At 30.8% G+C, this 22693-nt stretch overlaps 2 protein-coding genes and 1 long non-coding RNA gene across 3 annotated transcripts; 1 reads left to right on the plus strand and 2 right to left on the minus strand.

Moving 5' to 3' along the window:
• Positions 1-5926: 5926 nt before the first annotated feature.
• On the minus strand, positions 5927-6497 carry LOC150037147 (uncharacterized). Its single transcript, XR_016528314.1, has 2 exons — positions 6358-6497; positions 5927-6231 (listed from the first exon to the last, which is right to left on the minus strand). It is a non-coding gene; the product is annotated as an uncharacterized LOC150037147 (long non-coding RNA).
• Positions 6498-14152: 7655 nt separating this feature from the next.
• LOC120074607 (malate dehydrogenase, glyoxysomal) lies at positions 14153-17445 on the plus strand. Its single transcript, XM_039027774.2, has 9 exons — positions 14153-14465; positions 14646-14861; positions 15101-15415; positions 15697-15786; positions 15875-15958; positions 16610-16645; positions 16761-16850; positions 16934-17028; positions 17194-17445. Exons 1-9 carry the CDS (start codon positions 14394-14396, stop codon positions 17264-17266), a joined length of 1071 nt encoding a protein of 356 aa, XP_038883702.1. The 5' UTR covers positions 14153-14393; the 3' UTR covers positions 17267-17445.
• Positions 17446-18315: 870 nt separating this feature from the next.
• LOC120073916 (uncharacterized) lies at positions 18316-22053 on the minus strand. The gene is made up of 2 exons (XM_039026831.2): positions 19217-22053; positions 18316-18947 (listed from the first exon to the last, which is right to left on the minus strand). The coding sequence occupies exons 1-2, from the start codon at positions 21816-21818 to the stop codon at positions 18604-18606; spliced, it is 2946 nt and encodes a 981-aa protein (XP_038882759.1). The 5' UTR covers positions 21819-22053; the 3' UTR covers positions 18316-18603.
• Positions 22054-22693: the final 640 nt, after the last annotated feature.

Below are 22693 nucleotides of genomic sequence, written 5' to 3' on the forward strand. Positions count from 1 at the left end.
TTAAGAATCAATAACTAAAACACGGGGCCTTTACATTGTTCAAATCAAAGTAAAAAATTGTAAATTTAAGTGTCAATATTTGTAAACATCTATTACGCAAACCCACATATATTATGCAGAAAATAACTCATATTTTCTCTGATTTTTCATTTCGAAAATGAAAAATAGAGGTACGATTTGGTTCTAACACCAATTGAAGGAATTGAATTCCATAACGGAAGCGCGTGAATGCACGTGCCAATGAAATTCATTTTAGAAAACTTGAAAAATAGAGAAAATACATAGAACATGTACATGATAAACATTAATTTTATAGTACGCTATAAGGGAAAGAGAAGAACTTACCCTTAAGACTTTCTTCTTGGAAATCCTCTCCACGTCACAAACACTTCATATAGTGAAATTCTCCCTCGAACTCGAAGCTACATCCAAAAACACGAACCACAAATAATGGACACCACCAGTTGAAAACCTTGCTATTCTCTAGCAAGAATCGAGATGGTGGGATCTCATTTTTGGAATGAAAAAGTTTTTGCATGGTACTTTTCTATAAAAACTTTGAGAGAATTTTTTGATGTGTTATAGAGAAAAATGTAGAGAGCTTATTCATAAAAATCTCTACCCAAGTTTTCCTAATGTGAGAGAGTGAAAGAATTAGTTGGAGGAGGAGTTACAACTCCCCTCCACCCATAGAATAACTCTCTCGTTTAATATATATACTAAATCAAATTTAATATATATATATATATATATAATTAAATAAATATTAATTAATTAATGATCATATATTTAATTTCTTTTGAATCATATTTAAATAATATTCTCTCCCATAACCGATTCATATAATTTTAGCATATAATTTTATATGAATCTCATTCATATAAATAATATTTGAATCTTAGTCAAATATTTATTTCTCTCAAATAACCTATAACTTTAATATGAATCTCATTCATATGAATTAAAATATAGTTTTATTATAAATCTCATTCCTAATAAATTTAACCTATAGTTATAATATGAATCTCATTCATATTATTTAATATTTGAAACTTCTTCAGATACATTGTTCTCTCATTTAATAAAGGGAAGTTGCATCATACTTGGGTGCAACCTACGCAACATAATTTTTTGTGCAGCTTAGGTAGTACTTAATAACAATGCATCATGTGGCAATTTTTTTTATTTTATTTTTAGTGTAGCGAGGAAAAGGGAAGTTGCACCTAATCATTACCTTTTTTTATCTCACAATTTATTTATCAATATGAAATTTTAATTTAAAATTTTCTTCCAAATTATTCAAAATTAATCAACTACAAATTAACATTATGAACCAAAGTAAAATTAAGGAAAAAGAAAATTTGAAACTTTGGGGACCAAATAAAAGCTAAACTCAAAACACAATATATAGTAAAAAGTGTAACATTTTAAAATAAAGGAACCATATTAAAATTAAATTCAAAACTTAAGGGTAAAAATGTAATATTGTAAAACATGTGAACCATAAAGAAACTAGACTCAAAATCTAAGAAAAATATATTTGAGGAGATTTGCATACACAAAAAAAAGTTAAAAGTCTAAAATATCCTTTGTTTATTGATATACTGAAGTATATCAAAACAGTAGTGCGTAGACGATATACTCAATATCAAGTACATTAGTTAATTGATATATTTGATGTTGGGTATATATAGATGACATATTATTGATATACTCCATTTTAAATATATCAATTAATTAGAAGTGATATAGCTTCGATATAAATCATTCGGATGCATTCTTTTGAGATGTTATTAGAATTGAACAATGACTAGATGATAGGTTAATAGTTGATGTATTCACAATTATGATTCTAACTAGATAGGTAATCATCTTGATGAGATACTAAATAATGTAATTGAAAATTTACATGCCACTTGCAATAACAGCAAAACGCGAAATGAAAATTAAACATGTAGCCTAACAATTATAAATTTGCAGAAATAGAAAAATTAACAAGCGAACCCAATTGAAATAATGAATGACCAAAATACTCCTCAGATTTAAAATGAGTAATAGTCTTGAAAGTTGATATATCATTGATATACATTTGATAGATTTGAAAGTTATTTGATATCATATATATTTACTAATATACTATTGATATTCTTGAAAATTGATTGATAAGTGATATACTGATGATTATTCTATTGACATTCTTTAAGGTTGTTTGATATCTATTGATATATTGTTTATATAGTGTCGTTCATCTCTACAATACTCCATCCAGTATTAGAAACTTAATCATAATTACAAAAATATTGAAAAAAATATAAAAATACTCACATTGACATATAAGTATATTTGTCGACTGATATACATAACATAGTATATCAAACCACGTGTTTAATAAAAGAAATAGAACATAATTAACATAAAAAAAATAGAATTGAATCAATATCAAAATATCTTTTGATATATACTAATATACTTTTGATAGACTAGAAATTTGTTTAATATATCTGATATACTATTGGTACCATTGAAAGTTGATTGATAGGTGATATTGATGATATACACTTATACACTTTAATATTAAATATATAAGTTTATCAACATACACTTTGGTATTATATATTATTGATACACTTTGGTTATTATACATGTAAAAGTTCATTTTAGTTAGCTATTTTTCAAGTAAAAATAGTTAGATTTAGTCATTCTTTTATTGCCCCCATCACAAAACATAAAAGGTACGGGTAGAACTAATGTTTATTAGCTTGTTTTTCTAAAACATTAAAAAAAAAACTCAACTAATTATCAAACTAAAAGGTTACCAAATAAGATCTAAAATATCAAGTTTGAAAACATTTTAAAAAGTATAATATTAAGTTTCTTATTAAAAAAACTCCATCCACTACTCGTACGTACATATATACATTTATTTTTATCAGAGAAGGATAAAATGGGGTTTTTTCCTTTTTTTTTTCAAAAATTAATTTATTGTCCAATTTTTAATGGTGACGATAGGAGGTCTGTTTAGTAGAGAATCTGAAGACAGAAATTTGAAAACAATGAACTAATTTTTAACTTTATCTAAACTATAGGGATCAAACTTGAAATTTAACCTAATTTAATTCATAATACATTATATAATATATATTTTAATTTTAAAAAACTGAATTGGATATATAACCTGATATATTATATTTCTAAATATTTTTATCTTTATTTTATATAATTCTACATTTAAAATTTTAAAATTCAAATTATTGATACAAAGAAAATATAAAAATTTTGTTTTAAGAAATTGTACTGTTTCGATTACATAATTTGAAAACAATTTTTAAAAATAGAATTTGGATTGTCTGTCAAACATATATTCTCTGAACTCAGTAAATCTGAAAATATAAAACAAAATTTGAACTACGAACCAAACAGGTCTGAACATTTCTGTAAATCTCTAAATCGGAACAAGAAAATATGATTTTGTGTTAAGCAGTTCGAGTGTGAGAAAGTGGTCATCAATGGAGGTGGTTCAAAATGTTAATTTGTCATTATGGCAATTTTTGGAATAGAGAGCCCACAAAATTCAAGAATTTAAAATTCTGTCATATCTCCAAAATCTCAAATATAAAAGACATGCTTACAAAATCTCATTTTGAAATTGCCACCCACTGCAATTTCTTATAAATAATATGAAAAAGTTTTGGTGCAGTCATTTATTGTGCAACTCAATTTGCATACAATAAAAATTAATGTAGTAGCTTTTTAAATGATTTTTTAAAAACTTTTTTCTACCATGTATAAAATGAATGGCATGCAAATTAGGTGCAGCATCATTATTACCTTAAATATTTAGTAATATGTGCCTAATGGAAGGAAGTTGAGAATTTTTAATAATATAATTTTCACAATCTAATTTAATCATATATAACATTTTTCTCAAAAAATTAATATAAAAAATGTAATCATATATATCAACATTCATAATTACATTCTCTAACAAATCATGTTCATTTCCTAATCAAATTCAACGCCTTTCTATTCTACACGTGGAAAACCATGGCCATTTCTTATAAATGTTATGGGATCATTTAGAACACTAATTAAAAGTTGGTGGAGTAAATAATGATAGTTGACTGAACACCAAATATAATAGTGGTGTGTACAATTATTTATAACCTACGATTAAATATAGTAAATACTATTTCAAAACCTTTTTTTCTATCGTATTTACTATTTGTCACTCATCCTCTATTTTTTTTTTTTTTGTTATAGTATTTATTATCTCTTACCCAAACAAAAGTAGTTTATACCCGAAACACAAAATAAAATAATTTACACCTCGAACACTAACTATTATAATCTATCAACTATAATAATCAGGAATTATAATAATCAACTCAGTGCCTCAAACATTTCCTATATTCTTAAAAACTAAAAATGATTACTACCTATCATGTCTCATACGTCCCATCAAAATTTGAGGTAGAGAATGATAGATTCAAGCCTGTGACACTATGATATCTTAGATATGGTGGTTGAGATATCCCATGTTCTAAGAAGTTAAATTAGTTCAACTAGCATAGGTATTAACAATTTCCAACAAGTCATTTGAACCTTCACCTTCCATGGTAATAAAAAAAAATCCTTTTGGACCAATTTAAACTCTTCAACCTACAGAGCTTCAGTTGAATAATATTTTCAAAATTATAGTGTGTAAATATATTCTACTTGTGTACTAGACAACCTTTGCGATTAATAAAACATGGTAATAATAAAGTGTATTTCACCCATATTTATAAAATGGTCAGTAATAATCTATGTTGTCAGTTGTCATATATTATTCAATTTTTATTAATCCTGAGCTTCAAATTTTTTATGTCAGTATAATTTTTAGTAACATTGTCGTAGATGGATGAAATGATAATTTCACTTAGGGAATTAACGCTTGTTGTCCTTCATAATAATATTTCACTATCAAGGGAATGAAATTATATATGAAATCAGAAATGTATATGTTATGTAATAATGATACTTCGACTCTTTGGAAGAATAATTTCTCTAGACATTTGTTCTCTTAATTTATATGTGACGGATTTTATATCTATAGAGAATTTCATAAGGAAAAGATGGAGAAACCTCACATTAATTCTTTATAAGATATACATAAGTTACTCTCATTATCAAATACCAATTAATCTTAAAATGGTTTTGACCAACTTGAATGAACGGAACGGAATTGCGTTTTGATTGAATCGAACCAAGTTGAACAAATTGGTTAAACTAAATTAAACCAACGGGAACCCTTTTGGACTTTTATAAGATGAATGATACCAGTAATGATGGTAGACACAAAAACGTTTGTGATTGTTGCTTGCTCTATCTAATATGATATTAGAGTTTATTAAGATTATAATTTGAGTGTGTTAAGACTATAAATTTAGTTTTCTCAAATTATGAAGCTGAGTCCAAATCATTTTAGCCAAAAACTCAAATGGAACTCAATCACTTGTATCCGTATAACTAAGGAGAGGCTTAGACATATTTGTTTATTTACTTTATCATACTTCCTTCGCATTTATTCCAAGTTTTTAAAAGGCTGTTAGTTAGGCCATAGAATATTCGACATAAAACATTACAGCCTCAAACTTTGGGTGCAAATTAAATTTGGTTCTCTTCTCTGACAATCCAATGCTCTTTGTTCCAATTTATTCACTCTCTCATAAAGAAAAAGGCTTACAGCTTAGAACAAAGTGGGCTACTCAAATTTGAAACAGAGATTCTGAAACTTGTGTTATCTTTCTTGCTTGGATCATAATCCACGCAAAGAAAAGAATTTGTCTTGTGGGAATTTATCCTAAAATTCCAAAAAAAAAAAAAAAACCAAAAAAGAAGATTTCCCTCAATAACACTCTCTTCTCAACAACAAAACCCAATAACATTTCATCAATATATAATATATTTATAAATAAAGTTCGAAGAAATTACCAAATTAAAAAAAAAAAAAAAAATCATACAAACCATCCCAAAATCAGATTGTTCTAAGATCATCAGCAAGAATGGCCTGAGACTTTGAATCACGAACTCTTGTTGTTGTTGTTGTAGCTTCCATTGTACTGCCTGGCTTGGTCCTGTCTGCCAAATTTGTTCCTTCTGCTCTAATTTCTCAAGGAAGATCTCAAGATTTCACATTTGCACTCTTTTAATTTCTTCAACCCCTTTTGATTTTACAAAAGTGGGCTCTATCTAAAATTGAAATTAAATCATTCAAACAAGATGGGAGATTGAGAGAGAAACCTATATGATGATAATGATAATAATAATAATAATAATAATAATAACAGAGAGGTTTTTGTTGGAGTGATAACCAACCTGATTATATTGATCCCCATCTACAGAACACAAAAGAAAAACTTTGATTTATATAGACAAAGAAAGGCATCGGGGTCGATGTGGCTGGTGAAGGGCCCTTTTCATATTTACCCTTTTTTTCTCTTCTTCAAACGCGTTTATCGATTAAATCAAAATGGATTTTTTTAAAAACTTTATTTGGGAGATTTCATGGATTTCACATGATTTTTATAGGCTAAATTCGTGTGAGTTTGGGTTTTTTTTTTTTTTTTTTAATTAAAAAAAAGGCATCGTTTTTTGGGTTTCGTTTAATTCCAAATAAGCCAGCTCAAATGCAGACTCGAAATTCAATTAAAAATACTAATTAAAACAAACAAACGAGGTTTTTGAAGGGAAGGAGAAAGTGGGGGGGGGGGGGGGGGGAAATAGGGCATTCTGTTTTTTGTTTTTACATGTGACAAAAAGTAAACGTGTATAGAAATTATTGTGTTAAAAGATTAAAGAAGATAGCTTGAAGGTTACGATGATTTAAGAATTGGAATGTCGTTTTGTTTTTTAATATAATTATTATTTGGGGAAGACGGGTGTGGTCGGATAAGATGTTTTAAAGTATGCTTAATACAACAATATATATATAAAAAAATTAATTTAATTTGGATTTGGATTCACATACTGTTGAGACCAAAGAGAATATCTAAATTGTGATTTCTTTTCATAAAAAGGAAGAAAAAAATTCGCTAATTATTCATAAATGAAAATAATTAAAAATTGATTAAAAGGATATATATATATATATATATTTTTCTTTAATTTTATTATAGTGACAGTGGTTGCACCCTGTTTTTTTGACAATGAAGGTTGGGGAAAAGATGGTGTGTTTAGGGTGAAATGTCAAATGAGGATTCTTAGGAAGTCCCAACTGAACTCCAAGATTCTAAGAAATTAGCCCTTCTAGACCCTCTGAGACACACCGACAGATTTATTATTATTTTTTTATTTTAATTATAGTTGGTAATTAGTTATAGGTATACCAAACACGCAGGTGGAGTGAAGAAAGAAGAAGAGGTAAATAGCCTCTCCTAAAATGTGTTATAATGGGTTGTTTAATTTAATTAAATTTCATCAACTTATACGTATTTGAGTAGATTGGTGATTTAGCACAATATCTGAGTTAGGAAATTTATCGACAAGTATTTGAACCGTTATTTAACTTGACATCAAAACTTAAGAATTTGTGTTCATATTTCTATGCTGTTAATTATTTTTTTCCAAGTTGATATTGATTTTTTATCAACTTTTGGATTTTTTTAGTTTGATTCATGATTTAACCAAATTATATTTGAAAAAATAAAAGTCAAATTCTCCAATATAAATAAATATATATAATTAGAGGGAGATACCGGAGAATATTAGTTAGACTTATTTGAATAGAAAATATACTTAGAGATATAAAGATAATTTAAAGGGAGATAGAGTTGTAGTGGGGAAAAACTTAGAAAAGTTAGATATACATTGATTATAGAGAAAAATAAGAGAGAGAGTAAAAGTTAAGAGAAATTTGAAAAATAAATATGTGAGAACATTTTGTTCCGAGAGTGAAATTTTACAAAAGATACAAAATTTTTAGAGAGTAGAAAGTGAGGTATGAAGTTATGAACGATCCAAAATTTTGTTGACGGGGATCTTTATATAATTTAGAAAAAATAAATGTAATAAGTAAGACTTAAATTTGGATTTAGAGAGAGTTGAAAGACAAATTTACCATTGAACTAGTTAGTGGTTTTAATATTATACCAATTATATATATATATATAACATAAAGTTAAAAGAGTATAATACATATCAATTATCAATCAGTTATGTTCACTTTAGTAAAGAGGTACATTTATATTAAGAAGGTACACGCTACACTCTATTATTATAGTAATGTAGATTTTAGAGAACGAAAAATAAAAGGAATATAAAGATGTTGACTTAAAAATAAGAGTTATATAAAGATAAAAATATTAGAGAAAATTTATGAATAGCTTTTATTTTATTTTATAAAGACCGAAGTTTTTGTTCAAAAGAGATAGGTCAAAGATGGGGAAAAAGCACCATTTGGGAAAATAATGAATTTAAAAATAGAAATCAAAATTTGCAACTACTTCTTTTTACCAAACTATTATAATTTTTTAGGGAAAAAAAAACAAAATGATTATCAAATAAAACATACTCATTATTTCTTAATTAGACCACATTTTTCTCTTTAAAATTGAGTTAATGCCACGGTTCTATTGTAGAGCGTGATGGCCGTCCAAACTTAAAATTAAACAATATTTTAATGATAAGTATCATCGTGGTATAAGTTGGCTGACTTAAGCTCTACATTATCACTTGTTCCCAACATCTATAATTCTTTTGATCCCAATTTCAAAAAAATAAATAAAAATTACTCTGTTCATTTTGAGTTCAATTGACACAAGTGAGGATTCATCCTTTAACATTTGGAGCAATGATACAATAATTTAACCATTTAAGCAGATACTAGGATATTGAAGTTTAAAGGCTCATACTATTAGGATTGAAATTTATTTGTTAATTTTAGTTAAATGAAAATTTTAATCTCTAAAGGAACATTTGGGACAATAAGTTAGTTATTATAGTCTTAGGTTATTATAGTTGGGTAATGATAGTTTGTATTTTGGAGTGTAGATTGTTTTAGTTTGGGTTATAATAGTATGTATTTAAACTGTAAACTATTTTAGTTTGAGGAGGAAATAGTAAACATTATAACAAATAATAAAAAATGATGAATATAAAATAGTAAAAACAATAGTAAATAGTAAATAGTAAATACGGTAGAAAATGAGGGTTTTGAAATAGTATTTAGCTAATTTGAGATTTTGAAATAGTTTTTACTGTAGTAAGAAATGGTCATTATATGTTTATGATAACCCTTATCCCAAACGCCTCATAAGCTTTCATGTTTGTGTCTAGTTGATTTCTTTACGAGTGTTTAATAGGAATGTATAGGTTGGGGATAGGTTAGATTGAGGGTGTTTTATGAATCAACCCGAAAATTCAGATTGGTTAGATTGACAAACCAAAAAACTTAGATAAAGTCTCCAATCCAACCTCATTCAAACCTTAAAATTCAAGTTGGGTTGTTGAGTTATAATTTTTTTTTTTTAATTAAAATTATATAAACTCATTATCTACACACATGACTAATAACTAAAATTTTATAAAATTCAAATGTTAGATACCAAATATGTATGATATTTATATACAAATTTTAAATAAAGACAAATATCATGACAATTTTGAAGAAAATAATAATAATTTATAAATTAATCAATACAAAGTAATCAAATTTAAAATGAAGAAATATATATATATAAAATTCGAGTTGGATTGGTTCAACTTAAAAAATTTCTTAGCCAACCCACAACCCAACCCAACCTTTACATTTTAGATTGGGTAGTTTGAGTTGTTCGGGTTATCGAGTCATTTGAATGCCCCTAATATTTAATAAGTTCATAGACTTTCAATTTGGTGTAAAATAATTGTCAAATATGTCTCTTAATCTTAAAATGTGACAAATATCTTTAAAGTTTAAACTTTAAATTTTGTGTCAAATACTAAAATTTAATTTCGTGTCTAATAAATCTTTAACCTATTTGGTATTTTTTTAAAAAAAAAAAATTATAAATCTACTAACACACAATTAAAAATTTAGAGTTATTAGACCTAACTAAATTAACACATAACAGAACAATTAAAAATTAAGAATTTTGAATATGTCGATTTTTTTAAATAAAAAATTTGTCAATTTAGGTCCTATTAAATATTTATTACTATATCATAAGGGGTAATATGGGAAAAAAAATTTCTCCATTTTGTCCCTCATTTTAACCTAAGCCCTTATTCAATTATATCTCTTCGCAAAACAATGTAACCACCTTCTATATATTTTCCTGTTATCTAAGTTGAAAAGGATCTCTTTCTTTTCTACAAAGGCAAATGAATAATTCTCTCCTCTTTGTTGGAAATGTTAAAATATTTAATATTGATGTAATTACATTTTGTATTATGTTAATTAGTGTTAGTTTATTTCCTTATGTAAAAGCCCATTGGGCCTAGGCTTAGTATTTAAGATAATTTTCAATCCCTTTGTAAGTGTGGCTGGAATCTAATGTATCCATCTCTATTTACAAAGGCAAATAATAATTTTCAAATGGAAGTTTATTGTAGGACACATTCAAAAATATATCATCAAAGAATGTGTGTTATTTGTTCTATATGTCTCTTTAGTCACTAGGATTTTTTTTCAAAAGATTTAACAATGACAAAACATATGATCAAATAAGGTAGGGGTGTTCAAAAGACCCGATGACCCAAAAAAACCAATCAACCCGACCCAACCCGTGCGTTGGGTTATCAACTCATTAAAAATTTTGTGGGTTGGGTTGGTTCATGGGTTCACCTAATATAACCCAAATCAATTTATTATTAACTTAAAAATATTTTTTTATTACATATAACACAATTATTTATACATATATTGATTTTAATTTTATTTAATTCCAATATTTTTTAATTTATTTTCAACAACTTTTAAAAATAGTTTTTTTGCACTTTAAAAAGAAAATTTTCACTATATAAATTGAAATTGAGTTGTTAATCTTAATTCAATATATGAAAATAATTAAATAAGATTTTATATATTTACGTTATGGTTCTTTCTAGAACAAAATTTTAAACAAATGACCTGATTAACCCGAACTAACCCAACTCAAATATTTCATTGTTGGGTTTATTTTTAAATAAAGGTTATTTGGGTTGAAGAACCCAAACAATTGGGTTTGGTCTAAAACGTCTTTCAACCCAACCCAATCCAACCCAACCCATGAACACCCCTAAAATAAAGTATTTCATTTTTTTTTTTTCATTTTTTGATTATTTTTTGTGCATCCCTCTTTAATTACTAGTTTTTTTTTAAAGAGATTTGAGAGTGACAAAAAGTATTATCAAATAAGGTATTTGATTTTTTTTTTTTAAGTATTGTATGTCATTTCTTTAAATATCATGATATAAGGTATTAAATCTATTTATTTTCACCTTTTTTTAGTGCAATTTTATCATCAGATGTGTGTATTATAAATTAAAGATTTAAGGGAACAAACTATAATCAAAAGGTTTTTATTTTTAATACGGTATTCAAGTTTAAATAGATTTAGTTGAATATGTTTATTATTTTCTTCAAACTCAAAGAGATTTGGTTGAATATATTTATCATAAAGACAAAATTCTATATGTAAACAAATATTTTCTTTTTAGAAAATTCTTTTTTGTTTTTATATACATTTTTTAATCACTGTGCTTTTTGTTTTTCCAAAATTTGATAGTGAAAAAAATATCAAAACAAGGTCAATAAGTTTAATGGGTCTATTTATTGTTTTTTTTCTAAAATAAAATTCAAAAAAGAAACAAGTATTTGGCTGTAGTATTTTCTTTTTTATTTTTACTCAACGATTAAATTCAAAGTAAGAACTTTTCTAGTATGTAAATCTCCAATGAATGTTCAAATATTCGAAAACAAGCTATGTATCTAAATAAACGTAGAAGTTGAAACAACTATATATATGTCTTTCTTTAATCGTTATGTATATTTATTAATATTTGATTGAACAACTTATAATCAAACCATTTTTATTTTAGTAATATATTTGAATTTAAAGAAATTTAGTTAAATATGTTTATTATTTTTAAAATTTTAAAAACAAAATTCTCTATCTAAACAATTTTTTTCTTCTTAATAAACTCTTTTTAGTTTTATGTATATATCTTTTTAATCAATATGTTATATATATATATATATTAATTAATTAATTACGTGACGAGTTTAATGATTAACAACGTTTTCTCTAAGAAAAAAAAAATCTAAAAACAAACAAGTAATTGGTTGTTGTATTCTTCTTTTATTTTCTTTAAATTTTTGCCCAATCCACTGAATTCCAAGTAAGAGTTTTTTTCTTTTTAAATTTTCACTTCAATATGTTTATTACTTTTACATTTTACGGATGTTCAAATCTTTGAAAATAAATTTGTGTATCTAAACAATCTTATTTTTTATATTAAGAAGATATACTAATTTATCAATAATCTATTTAAAAATGCATGTAAAATATAACTCGATAACTATTTTTGAGTGTTTCCTCTCGATTTTATGAATGTTCAATTTATGTATAAATATACATATATTTTTAGAAGAAACAATATTTTGTAACTAAACCATTCCCTTTTTGTTTCATTCTTTTAACTTAAGCATATATTAGGATGGTTTTCAAATATAGTAAAATAAGTAAACTTATTTCTAAATATAGTAAAGTGTTACCGCTATTAGTAATAATACGGCTAGAAATCAATCAATATTAGTAGATGATCAGTGACCACAATTCGTCATTCAGTGAAATTTAGCTATATTTAAAAATATTTTTAGAAATTTTTCATGATAGAAAAAATATCAAATTATTTACAGAAATAACAAAAAACATTAATAAACATTGATATACTTGTATCAGTGATAGATTTGTATCGGCTTCTATCAGTGATACACTTGTATCGGCTTCTATCACTGATACACTTATATCCGCTTCTATCACTAATAGATTTTTATTAGTTGCTAACAAATAAGATTAAATTTTGTTATTTTGTGTAAGTTGTTTTTCTTATTTTTCTATTTTTAAAATGGCCCAATATTTTCAGCATTCTTCCGTTTAAAATTATTACCTCATATACAATATATATTTTTTTTTAACACTTTATGTTGCCCCGTCACAAATTTTAATATATCTTTTACTTCTTGTATTTCAATGGTATTTTTAATTTTTTTTTAATTATTCTCTCTCTTCCATTATTTTAAAATTTAAGGTTAAGTATATTTATAATTTTCACCTAATGAATAGTATATTCATTCACCATTTATATTTCATCTTCTGTAGAGAACCATTTATATTTCACCTTGAAAATTTATATTCCAATTTATTTTATTTTCATGATAAATTAACCTACAACAAAATACATATAGTTTTAGGATAATTTTTTTTCATTATTAAATTTATATCAAATGCTTATTATTGATGCTACCATAAAAAATTAAATTCTAATAAAATTTAACCAAGTACATCGCACGTGCTTTCTAACTAGTAAAATTAAAAGTTTAGAGACATATTAAATATATACAATAAAGAGTTCAGAAAATTATCTGATAGATTTAGAAGTTGAAGGAACGAATAGATACAATTTTTGAAAAGTTTATGCATAAATATGAAATCTTTCTATATTAAAAATTAGGGGTAAGCATGATAGATCAAAACACCAAGCTGATCTACTAAATAGAAGTTTGTCGATCGATGTCGGTTTGAGAGAATTCCAAATCGGATTTTTTTTAAAAAAAAGAATAAAGCCGACCAAACCGACCAATTGGCCAACTTTACTCCTTAATGACCGAGGTCAGTATGAACATATAAACTAATCATAGTTAGTTCAGTAGCAGTTTGGTCAGAAAATGAACTCTGACCGACCAATGCTTATCCCTATCTAATAAGTATTTTGCACTGATTTACGTTATATACATTATATTTTTTTGATAGTCATATTTAAAAAATAAAATAAAAATAGAAACTCGTTGTTATGGGCTTAGGGATCGAGCCCGGCCCAATAAATTTATCATTGTCCAGCCCGTCAAATACAAACTGAAGTCCAGTTTGACCTTTGACCCAAATCTTGTAAAGGAGCGAAATTCCGTTTCATCCACAAAGGTCTCCTTTTTGCCAAGCGCCCGCAAACGAAGGAAGTGGGGTCCAACAAGCGGGACTTTGACACGTGTAATCAATTTGGCTAAGATAAGATTGGCCACGGGATGGCCTTTCTTCACACTTCCCAACCATTTGTTTATCGTATTATTATTATATAATTTGATCCGCAAAGCAGTTACCTCTTCCCAACCCCAAATTCCCAAAAGGTTTCTGATCTCGAAGCGGTAGGTTTGTTTTCTGTTTGCAGAACTAATTATGCAGCCGATTCCCGATGTTAACCAGCGCATTGCTCGAATTTCTGCACATCTTCATCCTCCCAAGTCTCAGGTTCTCACTCTCTGCCCTGTCACTTTCTCTTCCCTTTGGCTTACTCTTTCAGGATCACTGTGAAATTCGAAGCATTTTGCTGTAACCCAATAACCCATCTGGGAATACGGGGATTTAGTTCTGGATCAAGTGATCCTACTTGCTTCCTTATTTGTTTTGATTTTGGTTGTTTTGGGATAGATGGAGGAGAGTTCAGCTTTGAGGAGGGTGAATTGCCGGGCGAAAGGCGGAGCTCCCGGGTTCAAAGTCGCCATACTCGGGGCTGCCGGTGGCATCGGTCAGCCCCTTGCGATGTTGATGAAGATGAATCCTCTGGTTTCTGTTCTACATCTATATGATGTAGTCAATGCCCCTGGTGTCACCGCTGATATTAGCCACATGGACACGGGTGCTGTGGTGAGTTTATTATCTATATTCTATTGGGTTTGGGTTTCGTGCAATTTGGAGTTAGAACGTATTATGGGATATGGGTTTTAAGTGATTCAAGATACTTTGAGGATACTGTCGTGTACGGTGTATTCGCATTTGAATTGGGGAATTTGTTGACATGATTTGTTTTGCTTGAGTGGCTGCTATGCAAGTTTGAGGTCTTGAATTGAGTGGATGGCATATTGAGAATATTTCTGAAAATTTAGGTGCGTGGATTCTTGGGGCAACAGCAGCTGGAGGCTGCGCTTACTGGCATGGATCTTGTTATAATCCCCGCAGGTGTTCCTCGAAAACCAGGAATGACAAGGGATGATCTGTTCAAAATAAACGCAGGAATTGTCAAGACTCTCTGTGAAGGGATTGCAAAGTGTTGTCCAAGAGCCATTGTCAACCTGATCAGTAATCCTGTGAACTCCACCGTGCCCATTGCAGCTGAAGTTTTCAAGAAGGCTGGAACCTATGATCCAAAGCGACTTCTGGGAGTTACAATGCTCGACGTCGTTAGAGCCAATACCTTTGTGGTATGCCATAGTCCACTAATCTCGTTCCCTTTTTATTAGATCATGTTTGAGTTTGGAGTTAGATTGTCGCAATGATGAATGAAAGTCCTGTTAGATAACCCGATGCTTAAAATTCATGGTAAAATGGCACCCCTTTCATTTAACTAACTGCGTATTTAGAATTTAGATGTGATCACTTTTGGCTTTCTTGTGGTTGCTTTATGAAAATGCATTCACCAGGATTGAGATGGCTTTCTTTCTCGAGGAACTTATGTCATGTCATGTTATGTTGTCTTTATCAGGCAGAAGTATTGGGTCTTGATCCTCGGGATGTTGACGTGCCAGTTGTTGGCGGTCATGCTGGTGTAACCATTTTGCCCCTTCTATCTCAGGTTTGTACGGGCTTCTGATTTGGTTGAATTACATGATGTCTTGATTTGCATACTAAGTTTTCATTTTTCTGTTTGTCTTTGTGTATAGGTCAAGCCTCCAAGTTCTTTCACACAAGAAGAGATTAATTACCTGACCGATAGGATTCAAAATGGTGGAACAGAAGTTGTCGAGGTAAAAAATTCATTTGTTTGTTGTAAATATCTACTACAACTATACATTTTATTGAACAAATCTAATAACAAAAACTTTGCTAGTTTGGTAGATACCAATAAATGGAGAAATACCAGTGCCTATGCTTGTTTGTATTCCCGATAAATGAAATATAATGAACTGAGTATATTAGTTTAGAAGAAGCGTCTACTTCATGTAGAATCAGACTTGTCTTCGTCTATGTTTAGATGCTGCTATAAAAGCTCATATATATAGTTTTAATCACCACCTCAAGTTCTTTTGCTCCCTTTTTTTTCTATAAGTTTTATTGGCGTAACATATGATGAAGGCAGAACCATCATTCATCTTCTGTGAAAATTCAATATGTAGACTGTTGCATGGGGCACAAATTAGATTGACCTGCAAGTTGACCATACTTATTTGCAAGTGCTCTAATATTTCTTGAGATTTTTACACCATCATTTATCTTCTGTGAAAATTCAACATGTAGACTGTTGCATCGGGCACAAATTAGATTGACCTGCAATTTGACCATACGTTTGCAAGTGCTCAAACGCCTCTTGAGATTTTTACATTTGTTGAACCCATTCTGCTGTACTCTTATCAGCACTATCACAATAGCTTATTATACTAATCTGCTACTCTCTGCAGGCCAAAGCAGGAGCTGGTTCAGCAACTCTCTCAATGGTCAGTTTCTTTCCACTCCTTGCCATCACTATCAAAATAGCTTATTAAATTGTTTGGCTACCATTAAATCTAAGAAATAGAAAGAAATCGACTAATGTATTGTAGAAATTTGCAGGCTTATGCTGCCGTTAAGTTTGCAGACGCATGCCTCAGGGGCTTAAGAGGAGATGCAGGTGTTGTTGAATGCGCGTTCGTGTCTTCTCAGGTAGGCATCTTTTATCCAAGTTATCGGCCTTTTCCCTTTTCGCAATTAGAATAATGTTCATCTTATGTTTTTGTCATGTACAGGTGACTGAACTTCCATTCTTTGCAACAAAAGTACGACTTGGTCGCCATGGTATTGAAGAAGTATACTCCCTTGGCCCACTAAATGAGTATGAGAGGTACGTGATTGCCAGTTCTGAAAATTTAACATAAGAATCAAATATGATTTCTCATTTAAACTGTTTGATGAGAAATGTGAATTTGTTGAACAAAAGTAGTCTAGCGTGAGATTTAATCTGATCGTGAAACATTGAGTTTGAAAGAGTTGGGATATTGATTGACAGGATTGGATTGGAGAAAGCGAAGAAAGAGTTGGCAGGAAGCATTGAGAAAGGAGTTTCCTTCATCAGAGGCTGAAGAGATGCCAATTACCATTAGTTTTAATAGAAACATTCTATCTCTCATAATCACTTGTTCTATATGTTTTCCTAGAGATTGTAGTTGATTGAAATGAAACCACACCACGTATTTTTATACTAATAAAACTGTATCGCCATCATGTCGATATTTAATGCACAACCAAAAGGGTTGGACTAGACTTTAGAGTACTTTATGAGATTGGTGATTTTTCATTTTTCTGCATGGTGCTTTGGTTTCTATTTAGTCCATTCCCTTCTTAAAAGAGACCATCTAATCTTTTTGAAATTGTCCTCGAGTTCCTACATAATAGTTTATCTAATTTTTTGTGTAGCATTTTGTTTCCTCCCCATCCTCTGTTCTCTGTTCCTTCTCCTTTTCCTTCGTCTCTCTTTTGGACAGATCTCATTGTTGCACATTGTTACCGTCACTTGGAAAGAACCAATCACTCTATGAAAAAGATTAGAAATAATCTTCGTTGTAGATTAATATGAGACTGATTTGTAATGATTTTTTAAATGTTTAAAAATACGATTTTAAGTACTTGCAAAGTAATCTGTTTATAAACAGACACTGATAGTAGTGATAGTGAATAGATAGCAACAAGCGGGGAAAAGACTTTGCATTATGAGTGCCAATACCATAAATAAAAAAAGATCTTTTTGTTTTGTTTTTTTTTTTGTTTTTTTTGCAATGATAAGAGTGAAGAAATTATTGGGAGTAGTGCTTCCTGTTTGCAATCATGTCCTGTCTTCTAATGCAAGCCCATCACTTTGACCTAACAATCAACCAAACACTTCCACAAGATGAATACTTATCATCTTTATTTCACGTTTCCTTCGAAAATTAACATTAGCTTGAGTAATGCCCAATTTAGAGGTTTCTTCTTTATATTGAAATGATGCTTGGAGGCCCATTTAGTGGAATACTAATAATACTCACCACATTCCTCCGCAAATTCATGATTAATTTCAAAGTCAATAATTGATACTAAGTCAGAGTATCAAATAATGAAACAGTAGTTACATTCTTTAAGCTTGAACTTATGATTTCTCGTTCATAAAGTAAAATTTATTTAATCATGTAATGGGAGAATGTTGTGATTTTGCATAGCATCAGTACTCGTACGTCTCACAGTAGCCAGATCATAGCCAATCCAATCCCAACCAAAACCCCAAAAACTAGACACAAAACACCCTGCAAGTACATACTCCTAAGTCCTAACACAAATCATAACCACATGCTTCAGGAGACAATAATGCTTCCTTTTTGTTCTAACAGCAGACTCTAAAACAGTAAACTTCTCGTGTTGGAGGACTCTTGAAAAGTTCACTGATTTACATATTTCTATCCTCCTTTGAGAATGATTGTTGCTGATGCTCGGTTAAGATCCGGACAACTTCCCGCATTGTGGGACGCTTTGCAGCCTCTTCTTCAGTGCACAGCATGGCTACATTGAGCACATGCATCACTTCGTCGAGGGGGACAGATGAGAGCCTTTGATCAACGATTTTATGTATTCCTTCCTTTTCTGAGTCTGCCATCTTTCTAACCCATTGAACTATGTCGACACTGTCACTTAGCTCTCCAACTGGATTCCTACCGCTAACAAGTTCCAAGAGGACGACACCAAAGCTAAATACATCCCACTTCTCGTCGGCATTCTGTGTGTAGACGTGTTCTGCAAGAAAAAGAAAACATCTCGTTTATCGCATTCTTCAGTTTGTACTATACATCTACAACATCATTTATCAAACTGCAAGTACTTGGTGGATTGACTATATCAGGCTCTTAGTTTTTCAAAGTATGGGCAATTCAGACATTCTTCAACACAGATCCAAACATTGAAAGACAATACTACCAAGCTTCTCAAGAATTTCCTGAGATCATATTCTATAAAATCATTTCTGATTCTAAATGAATATTAATTAGCACTAGTGATTGTCATACCTGGTTCAGTAGCTGACGTATCCAACGTCCCTAAATCTTGTAAGAACTTTGCAAGCCCGGAATTGGCAATCTGGGCATGAAAGTTGGTGTCTAGCATAATGTTGTTTGATTTCACATTTTGATGAACAATGGGCGGTGAGCAATGGTGGTGAAGATAGCAGAGTCCATTCGCAGTTCCAATGGCTATCTTGTACCTTGTATCCCAGAGCAAGTGACCTCCTTTCTTGCCATGGAGAACCTCATAGAGACTCCCATTAGGCATGTACTCAAATACCAAAAGATTAGTTTCATGGTTTGAACACAGACCCAATAATCTAACAATGTGACGGTGTCGAATCCTCCCAAGAGCTTGTATCTCGGCATCAAATTCGTTGTCATGAGAACACCCATCACTCATCTTTGAAAGCCTTTTCACAGTGATCTGATCGCCATTTGGCATCACTCCTGTATATACTGTGCCATAACGTCCTTTTGCAATCACATTTTCCTTCTTAATGCAATCCAAGATCTCATCAACCGAGAAACCCAGCCGTTGGAAGGCTGTTAATCTCCATCCTTTAGACTCCCTTGCTCTCTTAAACCACCTTACTTTGAAGATCAATGCAACTGTTACTGCAACTAAACAAAAAAAAAATCCAAAAACTAGCAGGAGCCTAAGAGGAGTCGAGAGAGAGCCTTTCATATGCTCTTGGTGATTGCTGGCAAGAACCCCATCTTTGCAAGGCCCCAAATATGCTCCACAGAGATAAGGGTTCCCTAAAAATGATGTGTAATTGAAGTAACCAAATTGCCCAGTTCCCAGAACCAAACCAGAGAGATTGTTGTATGAAAAATCTACAGAAGTTAAGCTCTGCATATTAACTATTGAAGCAGGAATGGGCCCAACTAAATGGTTTCTTGAGAGATTCATATAATTCAGTAACTTCATGTTGGTAATATGGTTAGGAATTTCACCAGAAAGCTCATTTCCACTAAGATCAAGAAAGATCAAGTGCTTACACTCACTTATCTCTGGCACAATTGTACCAGAGAACTTATTCTGGCTGAAATTTATCCGAGATAGTTGCTGTAATCTCCCAATATTTGAAGGAATCTGACCAGAAAACTTATTCCTGTCAAGAAGAAGCTTCTGGACGGCCACAAGGCCGCCGATGGTGGGTGGCAAGGACCCAGAAAGCATATTATTCGATACACTTATCTGAAGAAGGTTAACTGAGACTGTATTGGTAATGGGAAGTTCTCCAGAGAGAAAATTTTCATGCAAATCAATTTGAGTGAGATTTGGCAAAGCCAAAAGCCTCTTTGGAATCGATCCATCGAGAGCGTTTCCCCATAGAAGTATACGCTTAAGTGAAATACAATTCCCCAACGATTCTGGGATCGAACCAGACAAGGAATTTTCCATGGCGATCAAAACTTCAAGCTTATTCCCATGGCAGATTTCAGGAGGAATCGTACCTGTCAAATGATTGAAAGCAAGGTCGAGAGTCCGAAGCATTGCGTTCTTCCCCAAATTACGAGGAATTGAACCAGTGAAATTGTTGTTCCATAATTGCAATATCTCCAGCTTTGGAAGGTCGCCCATAAATCCCGGAATCTCTCCGGAGAGCTTGTTGTCGAAAAGTTGCAATAGCCTCAAGTTCTTGAACTCTGCAAAAGAGATGGGTATTTCACCAACAAGCATATTGCATGATATATCCAACTCTTCTATGCTCTTCAATCCTGCTAGCTCCATTAAAGGTCCAGACAGCGCATTTTGTTGAAGGTACAGTTCAGTGAGCTTCTGCAACTTTCCGAGCTCCGGAGGAATCTTTCCGGTCAAGCCACAGCTCGCGGCATCCAACCGAACTAACTCCGACAAATTCCCTATAGTCGCCGGTATTCCACCAACGAAGGTGTTATAGTAACCAATGAAGAGTTGCCGAAGCTTCGTCAAGTTTCCGATCGCCGACGGTATCGAACCTTCAAGGTCATTGCCGTGAATCGCCAAAAATTCCAAGAACTGCAACCGTCCGACCTCCGGAGGAATCCGACCGGTGAAGAAATTTCCCCCAAGGTGCAAATAACGGAGGTTGGGCATTTCAGTTACTACCCTGGGGAAATCACCGGTCAGGTTATTGTTATAAACATCAAGAACCTGTAAGTTTTTGAGCTGCGAAAACTCGCGAGGAATCGACCCATTGAGGATGTTACTAGAGAGATTAAGATGCTGGAGAGAAGAAATGGAGGCAATCTCCGGTGGGATTCCCCCGGAAAATTTGTTGAGGCCGAAGGAAACATTAGTGAGAAAGCGAAGAGAGGCAAGGTCGGGGGAAAGGGTGCCGGTGAGGTTAAGGGAAGAGAGGTGGAGGGCAACAACGTGACGGCGGGCGTCGCATGTGACAGCGAACCAGGTACAGTGGGCGGCGACAGCGGCGGCGTTCCAGGAGGACAGAGAAGAACGAGGGTCGTCAGAAATGGAGGATTTGAGAGAGAGAAGGGCTTGGGATTCGGGTAGGAAGGCAGAGAAGGAAGGGGGAAAGTGAAGTTGAAGAAGCACAAAAACAAGAAGAAGCCATTTTTGTTTGCATATAAAATTTGAAAGTTTAATGGTGGCTCTCATTTCTTCTTCTTCTTCTTTTTGAATTCTGATTTTCAGAGCAAGGAGGGGGGAACTTAGAGACAACTACACTCAGAAATTCAAGTTTCAATATTTATATTACTAAAAAAAAGTAAATTTATTACCTTTTTTTTTTTTTTTTTTTTTTTTGAGCCTAGGGCATTTCATTCTTAGAAGGTGGAAATTAGAATCTTATCCTATAAAAATTGCATATGACTTTAGTTTAATATGCTCTAAGTAGAATAAGGTGAACTTAAAATAAGTAATAAAGTATCTGTCTTGTCTTTTTAAGTGTGTAACATTCCCATTCTAATGAATTCAATAGAATTTCAAATCTATTATTTGATAACAAATTCTTCTTCTAGATGAGAGAGTGGATTTCCAACTTCAAAAAATGAAATATGTGTTAATTATCACTAAGTTTGTCTTACTTTAATAACTTGTAAAAAAATTAAGATAAAACGTCTTCATTGAATTTATAAAAGAATATAATAAAGTGAGTTGACATCTATTTCTTTTCATTTTCCTTTATGATGCCTATGCTTATGAGATTAACGTGAAAATAAAGTCATGAATAAGAACTAAAAAGAAAAAAAAAAAAAAAGGATGAATAGTTCATAGAAAACTATTTCATGATTTAAATCTTACTGTTGTTTCTAAAATCGTGTATTTATTTCAACTTAGTTTTTCTATCTTCAAATAATTTTAATTTTAGAGCTTCAATTTAACATAAAATACACGTCTTGGATTAAATTCAAATTCAAGTATATTGTTTCATAAACTAAAAAAAATTTAAGAAAAACATTTAAAATTGCTCCTTTTGCTGAAACTAAAACAGAGGCTTATGACCAAAAAGTTAAATTTCTCTTATGTCAAAA

The sequence above is a fragment of the Benincasa hispida genome, chromosome 3 (assembly GCF_027475165.1).
Source record: "Benincasa hispida cultivar pf3 chromosome 3, pf3_genome.v1.1, whole genome shotgun sequence".
Classification (NCBI taxonomy): Eukaryota; Viridiplantae; Streptophyta; class Magnoliopsida; order Cucurbitales; family Cucurbitaceae; genus Benincasa; species Benincasa hispida.